General features: G+C 42.3%; 1 protein-coding gene across 1 annotated transcript; it reads right to left on the bottom strand.

Annotated features, from left to right (window-relative positions):
• Positions 1–1,678: 1,678 nt before the first annotated feature.
• On the bottom strand, positions 1,679–7,705 carry skor1b (SKI family transcriptional corepressor 1b). Its single transcript, XM_029522463.1, has 7 exons — positions 5,972–7,705; positions 5,507–5,600; positions 5,285–5,389; positions 5,095–5,154; positions 4,356–4,457; positions 2,374–2,448; positions 1,679–1,773 (listed from the first exon to the last, which is right to left on the bottom strand). The coding sequence occupies exons 1-7, from the start codon at positions 7,703–7,705 to the stop codon at positions 1,679–1,681; spliced, it is 2,265 nt and encodes a 754-aa protein (XP_029378323.1).
• Between the last annotated feature and the right edge of the window lie 10,982 nt (positions 7,706–18,687).

The raw sequence follows: 18,687 nt of genomic DNA, 5'->3' as shown, positions 1-18,687 counted from the left end.
CTCCGAGTTCAAACCAGTGGCTGACAATCTTTCCAGCCTTAAAATTAAGTTATGGCCCCTTTCAGATTTCAGGCGTGAGAAGGGAGCAGCTCAACCCGACTCCAAAATTGCCAAGTTGTTTAAGAATGAAAGAAATACAAAATCCTTCAGTATTTCGGGAAAAAAACAGATGAATGCATCCAAAGAGCGAAAGGGATTGGCAAAAATTGAAAACAGACTTGTCTATTTAAAAAAAAAAACCCTGATACATAGAACTTCCATTTACAATCTCACGACCCATCAGCTTTATCTAGCGACCCTTTCCAGGGAGACCAAAGGTTGGGAACCACTGGACTATCTTTCTAAAGCTTTTATTAGGCCTACATCGATTAAATAGAGCACAATATAATGTAATTAAGACCAGCTGCAACGGTAAAATGCGTTTCACAATGATGTAGTATAAACAGTCTCTTTATGTAAAAGGCTATTGGGCAATATAGGCCTATGTTAGCCAAGGATGTAAGGATCCTTTAACAGCAAAATTAGTTTTACTCTGAACACTCTGGCTGTTTTACCTCGGTTTACTAACCCAAGTGAGATTTTGAACACAGGACGTTTGCTTGTAATGGACTATTTACATTCTGGCAGTGCTACTTTAATTTAAGTAAAGGATCTGTGCAATTCCTTGCAACTGTTGATGAGTAAACTGGCAGAAAATTAATGGCTAATCAAGCACAAACGGCAAATGTTTGTTGGTTCTATCATCATTAGTCGAATTTACCTCTCTTGGTGCCGCCTAGGAAAGTTTAAAGTTTTTTTTCTTTCTTTTCCATCTTCTTCATGCTGTGCCATTACCTTAGTGACCAAACTCTTAAGGATGAAATAGCCCGAATTCATGGGCTCATATTTTGCAATAAGATTAACGTATAATTTACACAACGTGCCTATAAATAAATGTATCGTTTTTCCCCACTCTCTTGTAGTTGCGCAGGGCAAGAAATCCACATTTCGTTTAATAAAATGATTTATTCATTAGCGATGAAAACCAATATTACATGACCAAATAAGCTACTCTTATAGAATATGTCGCTACTCATAAGGTCGCTGATGAACTAATTTAGCCTACTAACTGCTATATTTGTCAAGTAAAAAAAACAAAACAAAAAAAAAAAAAAACAAAACAAAACTATAAACTGGGATATGCTTTAACCGCTGCAAACAATTTTTTGAGGGTCGATTTCAATGCACAGGCTTTTTATTTATTCATAATTCCCATCACTGTTTAAAGTGCATAACATCCAAAGTAAGCTAATGGCCTGCAGAGAAGAACACAGCAAAAGTAGTAGGCTAATTCACTCTAATAAGGAGCAATGAATTAGTTAGTCAAAGCTGCTATTAGTGACAACAGAAAACCGAAATAACAACCTAGAACTATTACAACATACATACATTGTCATTGCACGTTGCCACAAATAATAAATATCAGCAATTGTATCATTTCAGGGAAAAACAAATTTCACCGTATGCAAGATGGTTACATAAACGCTGAGGGTGTAGATACACATTTTAAAATATGAAGTAATTACAAGTTTCCACATGATTCCTCGGAGTGTCTCTGGAGGTTTTCCGCGTTTTGCTGTCGGACAGAAGCTGTGGACGTCCATTGTCTCTGTGTCCTAGACGTGTGGTTTGTTGTGGTTCAGGGGGGCAGCAGGGGCGATTTGAAGGAGCAGGAGCCGGTGCAATGGCGAGGCGTCAGCATCTTACAGGAGAAATGGTGCAAGGCGTCGTGAGCTTCTATGAAGAAGGAGATAAAACCATCAACAGTGCACGCGTGTGAGGGTGAATGTGTCTTGCTGAGCATTACACCGAATACAGAGACAGAAAACCAACGAGTGGAACAAAGTAGGCTCTGTCTGCAACAAACGCACAGCGCGCAATAGCAGGATCCACTGGTCAACAGCCATGCGCCGAAAATGGCACGAAACAAGCTTGGATCGGGATGTGGAATTTAATCGTCTGTGCTGGTGTGTGGGCCGCTGGGTGCAGAAATGTGGTGGACACGTTCAGACCGACTCCGTGCTTCACAGCCCTCCAAACGTCTGTTAATCCCCATCAGGTTACAGGCGTGTGTCTGCCTAATGCACGCGGAGAAAGGACTACACTGATAGTAAACAGTGGAGGGAAACCAGTTTCAAGCGTTTCCCGTTCAGCAGCCTGCCTCGTGTATTAAAACACTTCATGGTTCCCTCCAGACTACCCGGAACAAACCCACCACATCCTGGTAGGCGCAGACCGGCTTTGAGCACATGAGGGCCGCCGGTAAACGTGTGAGTGCGCGATGGAAAGTGAAGGCATGGGCTGCATCAGCTCCCTCTGCTTTATTAGTCTCACCTCTGACGATGTGAAGCTGCTGAACCATCTCCTCCCTGTAGGAAAGTTCCCTTTTCATCTGATCCTGAAAATTGTCTGAGGAACAAATGGCAGGCACAGTGACAGTCAGTCATGTGGCAGCTGAGCCTCGATGAAAAACACAACTCGTCGTTTAGAACACATTCAACAAACACGGAGAAACTGCAGTGTGTAGGATGCCGCGGCTTTTACATCAGTCGTAAATATTCTGTGAGCCTTGAAATGACACGCGGCGCACTGAAGAGGTCGCAGACGCACTGGCCTCTGCATGGCGCTGTTCTCAAACGAAAGCAACAAACAAAGTGCAGACCTCACTGTGTCCCGCTGTGTGAGGGGAAAAAAACACCCATTTAAGCTTCACGTTGGATATTAAGGTTTGGCGTTTTTGAAAAATGATCCAGTGTAAATTACTAAATGAGACTTAATGTCATTTCCAGTCTCACAGAAAAATAAAAGTGAATGGAGCAGTGAGGGTTCCAATTAGCTATAAAAATGAATATGAAGAAGTGACATTTTTAACAGCCTTTTTTTTTTATTCAAGCAGGAACCCCCCCCCCAAAAAAAAAAAAAAAAAAAAAAAAACTAACAGAAAAAAACTAAAACATTTGGGGACATTGTTGATGTAAAAGGCCTCTGTCGCTAATTTCAGTATATCTTGTTTAAAGACTAAGATTAGACTTTTTCTTCTGACAACTCTCCTCGCTGGTTCTTGTCACTAGATTATACTTTGTGTTCATTAGTGATAGTATAGAGCAAACAACCTATTTGTCGACATTTAGATAGGTTTACTACACAACTTTCAATTTTACAGAGAAGCATCAGTGGGAGCTGAGGTTTGAGTTAATCAGAAGCGATGGCAGAATAATAATCAGATCCAAAAATAAAATGTGAAAGGCCCAATAAATACACACTAGGAAAAAAAAAACAGCTAGATTGGATTAAAAATTATCGAACAATTTGTAATTTTGCAATGATTTCATTGTTTCGAATTAATCTCTCTTACTTTAGCCAGTTTTTACCAGTTACTATTATAAAATTTCATGCTCTCTTTGGACAGAGGGTTGGGCTTTTTTTGATTGTTTGTTTGTTTTTTTATTTATTTTTACTATTGCTATTTCACCAGTATTCATCCACCATTTTAATAAGAAATACTTAAAAGGAAAAAAAAAATACTTTGTTGAAAAGGTGTTGAAAACTGAAAAACACTGGTGATTTATCCCAACAATGGTATGCTGCACCTAGTTGTTTCTTGATATGGATTCAAATTCATATTAAGAAATATCATCTGCGCATCACCCGGCAGGAGTTCTGAGTAGCATTAGATAGCCCATTTATATAACTCCAGATGTATGTAATACATCTGAATACATCACTCTGAATGTAATACAGATAGATATTTTCTGTAACTTTTTTACACTGTTTGCCTTCAAAACAGCACAATGTCAATTATGTATATTTTATTAGAACAAAAAATGGAGTGATTTGACAGAAAGATTTGACATTTTGAAATGTTTACATGTCCATATATATGGATATGCTCCTGTTGCTATTTCACCAGTATTCATCCATATATATATATATATATATATATATATATATATATATATATATAAACAAGATAATTTAAAAACAACCATTTCCTAAGAATGCATGGGTATTTTTGAACATATAACTTTAAAATAAAAATCATCATATTAAGTCAGTGTTAAAAGGGGCTCTGATTACACATATTATTCACAGGGGAGAGTGTCCTTGAACCACTTAGCATTTTTGGACGAATAGTGCTCTTTAACAGATGTTTTTGCTCTGCAGAAAGAGCTCAAGCATGCCAGTGTTGAGGTGGATTAGATCATGGCATGGTAAGGGTCACATTTTGGCCTTAAATCACAAAGGTGGCAGAAGAAAAGTTAACATGCACCAGAAAGACTTCTGAAGTGTCAGTGGTAAAAGCCAAATCTGTGGACAGAAGACCACAGCAGAACGTAGCTTACCTTTCAAGTTTTGAAATTCACGTTCCAGCTTTTTCCTCAGCTCAACTTGCTCTAACAGCTGCTTCTGTAGTTCCTCTAAAAGCAGACAAAAATAGGGAAGGGTTGAGTGGGAAAGGTACAGAATGTTTTTGTATCAGCTTTCTTCTAGGACACTTTTCTATTTTTAATGACACTGAGGACATTGTCAGCAACTGAATATTCAGAGCAGGTCTTCCTGGGCCTGCTGTAAAATCAACAAAAATCCCCTGTGTTTTTAAGTAACAGCATCTGCCTCAATGCAAAAACATTTTAAAGAAAAAGATACAAAATGTCTCATTTGTGGCGTTTTGCAAGTGACTCTTAATTAAAGGTAAAAGATCCAAGTCTGAAATACAGAGGGGTTTGGTTTGTTCTTGGCCCCAAGGCCTTCACAGTGGGAGCAGATCGAGATGAGTGAAGGGACCTGGGTACAATTAGTTCTGTATGTGAAATTACACTATGCTGAAGCCTAAACCTGCAGACATTACCCGTCCTTATATACATTTGCTTATTATATCAAACTAAAGAGGTGATGTGTAAAGATGATGATGGTGATGGTAATAATAATAATAACGATAATAACAATAATAATAATGATGATAATAATAATAAGAAGAAGAATTGTAATTTTAATAATAATAATGAAATGAGGAAGAACCTTTTTATTCTTTCATCTAACACCTATCTATCTTACCTTTTGCCAGACTTTCTATGTCTCTTTGTGACGGCAGAACTCTGGCTGGCGCATCTTCGCCTAAATACACAGAAAATGTAAAAATATTCCGATGCGGAGTTAAAAAGGAGCAGACTCTCCCCACCCCGGGTCTTAAAATTGATCTTATAACAACAAAGAAATCCTCCTGGCTGACCTCGGTGTGACTTACCGTCGTCCGGCTCTCTCTGGTTCTCCTCGCTGCTTTGTTCATTAAAAGATTTCGTTTCGATCTCCTCCACTGTGGAAGACGGCTCCTCTTTACTCGCGCTCTCATCTTAAGAGAAAATAAATCGATGTGATTGCGCCGCTTTTCGATCTTTTCCCTCCTTTTTTTTTTTTTTTTTTAAAGAAAAAGTTAAATGTTTTAATAAAAACAGAAAAAAAGTCTAACCATTTGCTGTGAGTACTCCAGTCTGGTAATTCGCAGGTCTGAACTGATAGGGACTGCTCCTTTGTTGCATCTCAGCCCTCTCCGATGTGTAAACCTAAAGAAGAAAGAATCACCACTGCTCTTAAAATTACAGGAGGCTTGGTTAAATGATTCAAATAAAAAGAATAATTAGTAATTAAAAATATACTCTACGTTTAAGTGTGTATATTTTTATTTAAAAAGATCATATATTATTAGTATTTCTTTTTTCTAAAATGTTGTGAACATGCTGTTTGTTACTGCTGTTACACTGTTGGAACATAAGAGACAGTTTTCACCCAGAAGGACACAAAGAATTGTGTGATTTAAAAAAAATAATAATAACACACACAGGGCAAGGAAAAAAACAAACCCACTTGCAGAAAACTTTAGTGAAATATTACAGATGGTACTGTCGCCAGTGTTTCTCAGTTAAGAGTCACTCACTTCAGTGAAGGGGGCGGATATGTGCGGCTCTGATAACTGCTTGCTGTGCAGTTCTCTGTCCGAGGACTGGGCCAAGTGTAGGCTCATTTTCTGGGACTCAACCACACTGCTGTCCTGCATGCCCTTAGAGTCCGAGTGGTTTGGTGAGACACTGTGTGCCAGGCCGGGAGGAGTCCGCGGGCACACTGACGACAGAGGCCTGGAGTCCTCCTCCTCCTCGTCCTCGTCTGGCGTCTTATTCGTCTCCACGTCCACGTCCGGCTCGCCCTCGCTGTCCACGCAGGGGGACACGGAACGGTAACTCGAGCTCTCGCTTAAAAAGTCGGGCGATAAATAGCCGGTGCGACACCCGTTGTAAGCGCCCCGGTTGCCGTACAGCTTGGCGATGCAGTCGGCGTCTTTGATGACGGGCCTGAACGCGGAGACGTAGCTGACTTTCCGCGGCGCCAGCGTCATCCCCTCCGGCGGCCTTGCCTCGTCCCCGGACTTGTCGTCGTCGTTGCGCACGGACTGCGTGCTGGAGCATCGGTCGTTCTCGACCACGCTGTCTTTGGACGTGTTTGTGCTCCGGTCGCTGTGCTCGGATATGTCCATGTCGGTCTGTCTCGGGGGGCACAGCAGCTCTGGTGCGGGTTTGTGCTGCGTCTGCGGGTACGGGGCCATGGGCAGCGCGCCCGCCGTGGGCCAGAACATGGGGAAGGAGTGGTAGGTGCTGTCCTTGGTGCCGGGCCACAGGACGCCCGGGAGGCCCGCCTTGCTCTGCTCTCCCATTAGGCTGTCTTCTTTCTTTTGGCACAGGCCGAAGGCTGGGAACCCGTAAGGATGAGGGAAAAGCGGCGGGGGGATCTTTTGCAGCATCCCGAAGCCTTTACTTGGCACCGGGATGACCGGGTAGCTGCGTGTGCTCGTCATGCCGCCGCGGTTGTCCTCGCAGTTGAGGATTTTTGCGGGTATCTCGGGCGAGTCCCGCGAACGGGTCGGTCCCTGTGATTTCAACGGAGAGCTGGACTCGGACCCGCTGCCTGGCAGCGTCCTCTTTCGGCTGCCCCCGTTGAACATGGCCTTCACGTCTTCCCACGCGTGCAGAATCTCAGTCGGGCTGTTTTTATCTGTTAATTTAAGATGCCGCCTCCAAGAATTGAAATTTGCTGCGTCTGGCTGCGTGTACTTAGACTCCGGGGTGCGGTGCGAGTGAAATATGAATTTATTTGGAGAAAAATACATGTTGCAATAGGAGCACTTGATGCATTTGGCCCTGGAGCTGTTGTATCTGGCCGGGATGAAGCTGCCTCGACTCCCCCAGGCGCACTCATGGGACACGTCAAAGGCAAAATTTTCTGGAAGTTTAGGAGGCGAGTGGGCTCCTAGAAACGACTTACAGAGTCTCTCGGCCTCGCGTTTAGTGATCATCCCGCAGCGCCTGGAGGAGATCGGCATGGCCCCGGCCCTCCGCAGGATCTCCAGCTGGACTGGCGTGCACTGGACGCAGGTGATACCCAGCGCGACGCGCCGGTTGTGGATCTCGTTGTAGCTGTAATTCTTCAGCAGGGTGTTGGATATCTGGGCAAGACAAAGTCTCTCCAGGCCATCTATCACCAACGACACGATGGGTATTCCGTACAGCACCGTCTCTCCGACCTGGTTGGGCTTCAGATTGTTGCTGCTCGGGTAGGAAAGTTCTTGTTTGGAGCTTGGCGAGGAGCTGGAGTCTCGCCCCGCAGGTATGGAGTCCATCCTCGGAGGCCTGGAGGCTGCAGAGACCACGTTTGACGCGAAGATGTCAGTGATTGTCAATAACAAGTTCATGCAAAACTTTATCATTTGTATGTCATAGCCATGCTGTTTAAAACCCGTTCGTTCAAAGGACAAGGCAGGCACAGGCCTGTATTTAACGAAGTTGTTGAAACTCGTTGGTGTATTTTTAGAGACAGTATGTGTCCGACACCATGCAGACAGCGGTCATGCACCTACAACTCCACTTTACTCTATTTGCCTTCAGTTTTGGTTGAAACTGTTAAATCACTTCTGTTCTATCGGCAGGTTTTTACTTCTGAATCCCGTCGGCTGTCTAACAGATTGTAGCCTACACTGAAAAGAAAAAAGAAAAAGCTGCAGCCTAATAGACCATAAGCACACAGCGTTAAGTGCTCTTTGGGTCGGTTTCTGCGTCTCACCTTTAACGTCGCGCAGCTCCCTCCGCCGTGAACGACAAAGCTGCGATCTGCGCGATAAGACGTCTGTGTTGGAGGATGTAAAGATGTTTGCTTTACGAGTGGGACGCAGTTGGCCGTGCAGCGCCGCCTCTTTGCTGTTCACTGTCTCTCTCCTCCTCCTCCTCCTCCTCCTCTCTCTCTCTCTCTCTCTCTCTCTCTCCGCTCTCAGTGTGTGCTGGGGGTTTGTGTTGCACCAGTAGCAGCAGCATCAGCGGCCACATGGCCTGCAGACCAGACTGTAGCACGGCCCCCTCGTCCACAGCAAAACTTACAGTGAGGCACTCCCACTACTCATACAGGCGGTCTGCATTAACTACGGATTCATGACCGATGCAGATGGTTCGGGTGTCTTACGGTAGCCTGCAGGCCCGCACATGTGGAGGAGGTGCTGTCTGCAAAAGGAGAAAGTGAAATTAAAATAATAATAATAATAATAATAATAATAATAACAACCGAACATTTAATCCCATGCAGCCTATGGATGCCAGGTTTAAATAAATTCTAATTTACAAAGAGAAAACATCGGCATTAATCTTTCATTACTCTGTAGCCTATGGTGCAGACCATTATGCGTTTTAATTAATTCTTTTGCACTTTCCTATTTAAGAGGAGGAAAAAAAAAACATTATGAATGGAGGAGGCTGCAGTGGGATTTGGCTTTCCTTTAAAAACAGCAGGGACCCATGGACACATTGTCGTGTTATGGAGTCGGGACGTGCAGGCCTGCATCATGTGCGGGGTTCCCACGGATCCACCGTGTACGATTTACACTTACGCCTACACGCGTTTTGACAATAACCAGCTGCTCCAAAGGTCAGTCTGTGTGATCTGAGTGTGAGTCGGCCGCCTCCCACCCCCGAAATTTCCCCCAGTTTTTCTCCGTCACAGACGAGCATTCCACTTTTTAAAGTCAGCAAAGGTTTGGGTTAATCATTTACGTGTGGCACGCGCACGGCGCCGAGCACTGATGTAATATTGATGAAGGTAACAGGAGCCGCTACTGTTGGTCCTGTTGACTCCAGGGACAGACCAACTGCGCTTCAAGAACTATTTGTCCATAATTATTGCAACTCCAAATATGGGTAAAGCATCATTAATTGGATATAACAACAACAACAACAACAACAACAACAACAATAATAATAATAATAATATCCTTAGAAGAGCTACCCAGTACAAAACGATAAATATTAATTTTACGGATTTTTTGCGCTTGTTTTTGCTATATTTGATAATAAAAATGAAAAAATATTTATATTGGACTTATAATAATATGACTTTGGACCAAATTCATTCGTATTTTTTTTTTTTTTTAACTCAAGCCTGTCCAGTAATTGCCCTCATTTTACAGTCGCTCTGCGATTAAAGACATCGGATCAGAAATAACTGAGATCCATGCAGCATAAGTGCTCAATGAAAAGGCCGTGTCAGTCCGGGTCAGTGAACACACACCGGTCCCACTTGAGGCGTCTCGTCCTCGTCACCACATTTAAACGAAGCAGCATTATCACCACCCATCGGTCTTTCTATTGATTATTGAACGGGTATGGCCTGTTAAACTTCGTCAGCAACACAAATCTCTTCATTACACGTCTGTTACTTTCAGATCAAATTCATGTTTGAGGGAGCTGCAGCCAGAAGGAAACGAATTAAAACATTTGCATACATGGAGAGATCTTACACATAAGCGCTTACCAATACTAGCCACATCCTGTCAGCACATATGGAATCTGTATTTTCAGATTAAATGGAATATCCACAGACTCATTCACTGCAAGAAATGGTGTGTAATGACTCTAGTTCAAACAAACCTGGGGAAGGAAATGGGAAAAGTACCTAAAAAGTCAGTGAGGTCATTATCAGGCTCATACACACTCTACCTTTTTGTGCAAGAGAGAACAGCTCATTTAAAAGTGTGTCTGCATTAATCACAGTGCTGCATCAAAGTATGATAATCACCTGAACACTCTATTAAAATAAAAGTGCCAACCCAGGGGAAATCTTACCTTACTCTTTAATTGTTTTGAGGCTTTGATAGGCTTTTTAATCTAAGATTAATTTATGCATTCTTAAATAACTCTACATATGATTAATAAGCTTGAAAATTAAAAGGAGACTGAAGCAATTATAACAAGTGGTTGGTCATCACCTCATTAGATGGATGAGAAAGATGCAGTTTGTGTGTGTGTGTGTGTGTGTGTGTGTGTTTGGATGTCACAAAAATTAACAGTAGATGGGTAAGACTGTTTGATGACAATCAGAGGTGAAAAAAAGAGCTGCTGGCTAATTACTCTGAATGTTTCTGGTGTTTGCTATCTGTTAGTGGGCGAGTCACAGTCAGATCTTGGAAACCTGACTTAATGCATGCATGATTCAAAGCTTGTCCCACTGCACAGATCCCAATCCAGATGAATTTAGACTGTTCAGATCACTCACCATTGACCACAGAGTCGGTCCTGGAGGGATCCTCAGCTGAAAGGACAACAAAAGAGAAAGATCAGCTGCTTGAAGGGCTACAGGAGAGGCACGGTGAAAAAGAAGTGATACTTGCTAAATGCTTGCTAATGTAAACAAGACATCACTCCTCTCCTGCGCTGATGTTTATTTGTCTCTTTAAAGCTCACCCCTGGGTCCTGACCCCCACATCTTACACCACTAAACAGAACATTTCTTCTCACAGGAGGTGGTGTGCAATGTGTGTTTGTGAGAGTGAGTGAGTGTGAGCGACGGGGGGAGAGTTGGGGGAGTTCATCACTGCATCAAATGAGGCTGAGTGCAGGGACCCTTTTGTCACAGAGAGGGACTCATCTGCCAGTGGTGAGCTGTGAGGTCCTAAGGGAAAGGAGGAACAAAGGTGCTAAAAGGCTGTGTGACAATGAGGGTGCTCCGAGGAGAGCCTTCAAGTGTGGGGATGCAGGCTGCACAGGACAAGCTGTGCCAATCACTCAGCAATTACTTTTTTGTGCAATCCAGGGGCCTTGTGAGGGCATTCATGGGAAGACACAAGGACGCGAGAGGCCACGGTGAGGTCCGTGTTTCCGTGTGCTTTCCTTCTTATATCGAGCTGACCCAAAGCTCATCATGGCAGAAATGTATAGTAAATCACCTGCTCCTCTGTTGATTCCACTGTTGAAAACCTGACCGGAAAACCCACGGGCAAAGTTCCCCCATTTCCCCACTGTGAAGCCATCAGCAGAGATGAAGAGGATAAAATTTTGGACCAAGGATTCAATGGTGACGCAAATAACAAGTGTAGTCAAATGCAATCTGGCCAATTTATAGAAGAAAGGTGGAAAACGTACTCACGTACGAGTATGATTGGAAAAAAAGAAATGGAATTTTTCAGCATTCTATATATATATATATGTGTGTGTGTGTTCCACGACGAGGTAAATACAGAGGACAGAGGTCAGAGGACCCTGATGGCCTGAGGAAAGATTGCCTTTCGTCCTTGTTTGAACCAAAGCAGTGATGAACTATGCGAATGCAGTCGGATCAAAACAACACAGTGACAATAATAGTGTCATCATATCATTACACCACAAGTACGTATATGACAATATTGACTTATTATTTAGTCTGATCTACAATAAATAAGATCGGCACACAGGCTTCTGCTAGTTCATGATGACAACTCCTACACTTAATTGTCATTACGACTGACTCACTATGTTTACAGAGTATTTAGAGAGTTTTATTTTGTGTATCAACACTGTGTATGCTACAGTGTAATAAAGAAAGATGCAGGAATTTGTCTATATCCAACCCTGAGCAGTTTCAATGGTGTAATGAGGAGTCAAGTGAGAATGGGAATTATCGTAATGATAACAAAGGTCTATGCACCATAGCTTGGGGCTGTATTGTCGGGCATTACCATAAAGATGCAATGTGCTTGTATTGCAGGGTTTTTGTGAGGGAGCAGGCCGAAGAGATAATAACTATTAGTAGATGACAGTGCTTTGTCGGATTCCAGCTGTGGAGCCCAAATTTCCATACAGATAGAATGGCTCTGGGTGGATGATATGTGTACATGGGGGAAGGGCTGGGTGACTCTGTGGACTCATCTGCACGTGCACACACACACACACACACACACACCCTGGTCTGAAAGTGGGAAATCTCAGTGTTGGACTGTGTTGGTGCCCCCAGTCAGACGGTGGGTGAGAACTGTCCAGAGTACTGAAACAGCTCACTGTTGCTCTGCTGACAGCTTTCAAAGTCAGGAAGTGCAAATAGCAAGAGCTCCAGCTCTGTGTGTGTGTGTGACCAGAGATTTCCATCAAAATCCCATGCAGGTGTGAGACAAGTGCTACACACTTGTCAGCACCACAAATTGTGGGAAACCTCTCAACAAACAAATGAAACGCCCCACCCATAAACACACACAAAAGCGGACAAAACACCTGCACTTTCAAGGTTACAATCTTTTACAAGAGCACACATCGCAGGAATTCAAGGTCTATCTAACATTTATCTTGCATTTGTAAGATCTACTCAATGTACTGACAGTCCTATCGCTGTCATACCTTAAACTGGAGACACCTCCAAAAACAAGGGGCACTTCGCTGATCCATCACTGCTGATGAGCTACTTCGTTGTGGAGTAGCATGTGCATGTTTAGCTACTGTAGAAAAAAAACAACTTTAATAAAATATGAAACCATATGTTTCTTATTTTATGTAGAGCTTTCTGACTGCAACAATGTCTTTTTTATGTCTTTCGTAGTGTTACAGTGGATGTACTTCAGTAGGAATTCATATCAGAAAGAGTTCAGTAGCTTTGCAGTTTTCTCTCTTTGTTATCTGGTGTGAAACATTTTAAATAGAGTTCAAGGAAGTTTTCTACTGGGCTACAAATCCACACACTAAAGCATTCAAGTGAATAATTTTGTTATAAATGAACTGTAATACAGTAAAGCAAACGGCTCATTCAAACATAATCATATAAATATTCCAGATTGTGCCTTTGCAGTATGGTTATTAAATTGTACAGCAAACGGGCAGTTTTGTTCTTTCACTGATAACTTAATCATAAGCAGACAGGCTAGCAAAGCATAGAGTGCAAGGCTATCTTCATGTGACTTTGGTTGTGCAGTTTGTGGTGGTCTGTTGAGCACTTAGTTCCTCGCAAAAACCAGAGTGTAAACATGATGCATGCTGATTTTTATGAGGGCAAAGACACCGTGCCCAGCAGAGATCTATTTGGCACGTTAACGCAACGTAAAACCACAGATGGTTTAGGTAGATTTTTTTTTTTTTTATCACCTTTGGACAGAGCTATGCTATCCAGTTTTTTCTTTTTATGTCAAAATCACCAACTGCTATTTGCAGATTTATATTTCAAGGACAAATGTGAGAGTGGCATCACTCCTCGAAGGAGTATGTCAGAAAGAAAGTGGGCATTTCTTAAAATGCCAAATTATACCTTTAAGGGTCAAAACTGGAACTACTTTTACGTATAATTAATTCAACTGGTGTTCCCTCCATGTGAACTTGAACGGCAGCTTGTGAGAGTGTTTCATTATGACCCAGAAAGGACATGCAGATGTGAGGATTCAAGGCGGCGTGGGAGATTGGAAGGCAAATGTGATGAATTATCTATGGGAGGAGGTTAAGTTAATAATAGCAAAAGCTGTTGGTGGAGCTTTGAAGTCTGCTGTTTCCTGTGTTTCACTCAATCCGCTGGTGTAAATAAGTCCACAAACATCTGTAAACAATGGTGCGCACCTTTGCTATCAAGCAAACACAGCTGTTTAAAACGGGGCCCCGGAGATCAAGCAGGTATGAGGGCCAGGATCCAGGGACTGAGCCGCTTATTTTGGAGGACTTCCCGTGCGAGACATGCTGTGTGCATTTATGTGAGGGTGAGGCTAACAGAGAGGAGACAAAGATACTGAGAGCAGAGAGCGTGCGGACACCAATCATCCTGTAATTATCCCCCCGGTGTGTGAACTGTCCAACTCTCCGTCCTTGATAGATTCACCTGACCCAATAACACAACGCACAGCCACACAATGGACTCGAGGCAGGATAAAGACAACAACCATAGATCAGCCAGGGATCAGCAATGAGACAAAGACCTAACATCTGGGAACTGCAGTGAAATTAAAGAACCGAAAGACTGAACCAATCCTGTTACAGCTTTCCATTAATAGCCTGGGAGCTGCTTGAGAAACGGCACAAGTGAGGTAATGCAGGATTCAATTTCATTTGATATTAAAGAAACACCCCTTGGCATCGCTCTCCCGCTCTCTCCCATTCTTCTCCACTGCTGTTCACCTCCCTCTCTTACCTTAGAGTGATGTATTAAGCCATTTAAATTAACAATGGAATGACTTATTCTAATACGCCCGTCCTGAGTACAGCCTGAGATGATGCTTGCTGAAGTGGGACATCAACACCACACAGCACCTCTGAACCTCAGGCCGGGCAGCGATGCATGTCGCTCTTTTCCAGATAGCCCAAACAAACGGGCCAGTGCTCCATTCAAAGGCAGGCACATGATCATAATGATGTGGAGAGGGTGAATAACACCACTAAGCCTGTCATTACCGGACACAAAAACTACATCTCCCAGGGATGGCTATATGCGTGTCCTTCCTGAGAAGGAACGGGGAGAACAAGAGTCAGTAAATACAGCAAAATCTTGTTAAGGAGATGACCCTTTTTTTTTTTTTTTTTTTTTTTCTTTTTTTTGAGAAGGCAACACAGAAGCTGTAGTCTTCATGAACTTCAGCAGCAGCTTGTAAAATCTCATTACTTCCTCTCATCTAGCCTATGTCTGATACAGACTTCTAAATCATTCATGCCAAGGCCTTGGTCAGCTGAATACAAATGAGGATACAGTGGGTGCTCCATCTGTCCCTGAGGGGTGTGCAAAAATAGATCTGAGAAAAGCACAGTTTGATTGATGCTGCTACACTCTGAATAATGATCGGTTCAGAGGTCAAACTACTTCAGTGACATGCATTATATCATTAATTACAGACATCAATAAACAATAGGACACTGTCCATATGTTTTAAGTGTGCTTATGCCTCCTTCTTTCCCTGCTGGATCATTTCTCAATTAGTAACCGTTACACAGTGACCTCAAAAATATAGAAAAAAAGAGGAAAAGAAGAGACAATGCTCGGCTATTGATTGCATTCTCAGAACAGCACACTAGAAAAATGTGGCATAGTAATTACAAGTGATGAGAGAAGCACATTTCGATCTCACAGTTACATATGCAATTAAAATATTATTCATTACCTCTTAAATAAAAGCCTGGTTCTGAAATCCCATTAAATTTGGGATAATTGTGTGTGTTTAATTATAATCCCTGGCAGGATGGAAGGAAGGGAGGAAGCAAGTTTCGGAGAAAGTAACAGAATGTGCTCTGACCTAGATAGCGGAGGAGACATTTTGTTTTAAAAGTGACCTTGCTGTGAAACCTCAGCTCAGAATAGCTCAGCTAGCTTTCCATGGACTCTCAGTGCACGCACTTATTACTTCAGTTCTGGTTAAACAGAGCTTTTAGCGAAGAACGGGGCCATCAAATCCAAATTTTTTTTGCTGATTAAAAGCTTATCATTGCAGTCAGAGTATGATACATTAATGGTGTGATGTAGGTGGACTGGTCACAGCAACAAATACAGACAGAAGTCAAACTACGGATGATGATGATGATGATGACTCTTTCCATCTGAGTGTAACCAAGTACTGTAACGCACGTAATGCACTTAAGAGCAGTTCAGAGATAACTGTAATTTACTGGAGTGCTTCCATTAAAGCTGGAGCCACCGGTTACTGTGCAGATAGCACTAGCTCAACATTTTGGAAAATATGCTTACACATTTTCTTCCCGAGAAGAGGATGAGAAGGTTGAAGTCACCACAGTTTCATAATAAGGTTAAATTGTTGTGATGGCTTATTCATCATCTCAGCTAGTCTGTATATAGTTTTTTTTTTTTTTTTTTTATCCTTGTGTGCATGACTTGAAGTGATTTTTTTATTGGTGATTTTAATGCTGATGGTGTTAGATTTGTAGATTGTCTGTAGATTTGATAGTATCCTCTCATATGATTCAGATAAATAAATAACTGTCTAGACTACTGCATCAATGCAGTTTTTTTTTTTTTTTTTTTTTTTTTTTTACTTGGAGCAGTGATGGAATGAAAGGCAGGCTTGGACTTCATTGTGACATGCTTGACATTTTGTAAAGGCATCTGCTCACTTCCACTGAACTACACGAACTAAAGAAACATAAGGACTGAAAAACAAACTGTGGCTCATGACCTCCTGTGAAACTGCTACTTTATCGTGTATGATTGGCACACTAATGAACTTAAGACGTGTTGCTTGGCAGTTTTTCTTACCTTTTGACACCACTAAGGAAGCCATACTCCATATTTCCCGTCTTAATGCCAAGCTGTTTGCCTGCAGCTTTGACAGTGATTTCACACATGGGATCAGTTCATAACATTTCACAGAGTAAACATTGAAGTGTCACCATTAAAATATAATGCATGGACATAATGAAGGTCATCCTACTGAACATCAGATGGTAAAAATTTAAATGTAGGACTTTTTTGTGCATGTCCACATATATACTCAGGCCTGTTTATAAGTTCATGTTTAAGCTGACTGCTGCCCCGGACCCAACATCCCCTGCTGGCTCCCTCAGAGCAGCTTGGCTCGGGCCGGTGGCTTCAACCTGCAGGCAGCCGCAGGACAGCCCAAGCGGAGCTGTCTGCCACTCCTGTGCTTCATTAGGAAACAAAATATAAGGTTTCCACTCCATTAGGAATGACTTTAGGAGTGAAAGCACATAAGACGCCGACTCACCTCATCAACAATGCATTGCAATAACGGCTGAGGATGAATGAGAGGGAGCAGAGAAGGGGGAGGTGGGGTGGTGATGGGGGGCAGTGGGAGGGGGGGGGGGGGGGGGGGGGGGGGGGGGACAGCATTAGGCAGTATACAATGTCTTTACAGCGGAGTGGGAAGGGGAAAAAAAAATCATTAATGCAATAAAATGTGGTCAGATTAATCAAATGCCTCAAACTCTTATGAAAATATTACAAGGAGAGAATTTTCTATTACATCTAATGGTATCTAATCTAATACTGGCAGTTAAAGGCTTGGGCATCTATTTATTGTGAAACACAATTTAGGAAGTTTAAAGGGAAGCAGTGAAGCATGCGTGCAGCATAGCCGTCAGGAACATAGGCAGAGATCTCTCCCTGCCATTTTCTTTCCTCCAACTCATAAAAGCTTACCATTAAAGACTGTAGGCTGCTCTGAGTTTGGCGGAAGAATACACAGAGAGAAAAGGCAATATGTAATTAGCATGTCATAATCAAAATGACCCACTCGGACACTTTATGATCAGCAAGACAAAATTACTGCACCACTGGTGGCAATCTGTGGGCATGTGTTAACACCATTAACATAATGAAAATACACAAATGCTAATAGCCCACCTCTTTGTGCGGGTGAGGAACTGAAGCATAATGTTAATTTCAAAGTGTATTTTCACTAACCTGCAGGTTGTAGCGAAACGGCAGGCTGAGAAAACACACAATCTTTTTGTAAATGGCTTGGAAGAAGAAAAGAAAAATTCTCCGTGTTTCTTAAAACAATCTGTGAGAAGTATCATTCCCCTGTCGCACATCTCCAGCGAGAGACTCTGTGGAAGATCTCATTTTCAATTAAAATCTCATTTGCTTGGAAGTTGAAATGAAATCATGTTGTGAATTAGCACATGAATTTACATACTGGGATGGCTGCCAGTGTGCAGGGAGACTAATTTACCTTAAAGTGCATTTTTTTTTTTTTTTTTACTTTTTATTTTTTTATTTTTTAGAAAGGGTCTCAGTGATGGGTGTGAGAGCAATGATGCGTATGAGAGAAACTGGATTGTAAAATGTAACTAGTGAGGGAAAACTAAATTTCCTTGTATTCCTGTACAGTCGAAGAGCTTTTCTTACAGAGGAAAAGAGTTTTTCCAAACTTACAAAGGTGACAAGGAAAAAAAAAAAGAAGAAAGAAACAATGCATGCTTTTGAAACCTTCACAAAAATACTATGAGAGCAAAATGATGCCTCATTTGGAACGCCTGTGTCAGACTGTCAATGACTTGTTTTGAATTACAGATTTAAAGACCAATCAGTTTACAACAGGTAATGAATGAGCATCCCGCATTTTTGTTATCATCTAATCAGGGGAAAAGGTGGAATCATCAAATGCTTTCTTTTCACTCCTCAGCACCAAAGCTAACCATCCGCTGGAACACTTGCTCTTGTAATTTGTCAAGTTTTTAAGATTCTCACCTGCATCTGCTCGATGGTCTTGCACACAGAACACACGCTTTCAATCAGCTATCCACTGGGCCTCGGATTGTCCACAGTAAATTACTTGCTCATTTCGTAAGGCCTTCTCTGACAAAGCACTATAGCTGTTATTGATTCATTCTTTCAATTAAATAAAGCTTTGCTCTCCCTCTACTCCTTGTAAATACC

Source organism: Echeneis naucrates, chromosome 16, assembly GCF_900963305.1.
Source record: "Echeneis naucrates chromosome 16, fEcheNa1.1, whole genome shotgun sequence".
NCBI classification, from domain to species: Eukaryota; Metazoa; Chordata; class Actinopteri; order Carangiformes; family Echeneidae; genus Echeneis; species Echeneis naucrates.
The sequence above is the reverse complement of the archived record's forward strand: the minus strand, read 5'-3'. Positions and strand labels throughout refer to the sequence as shown.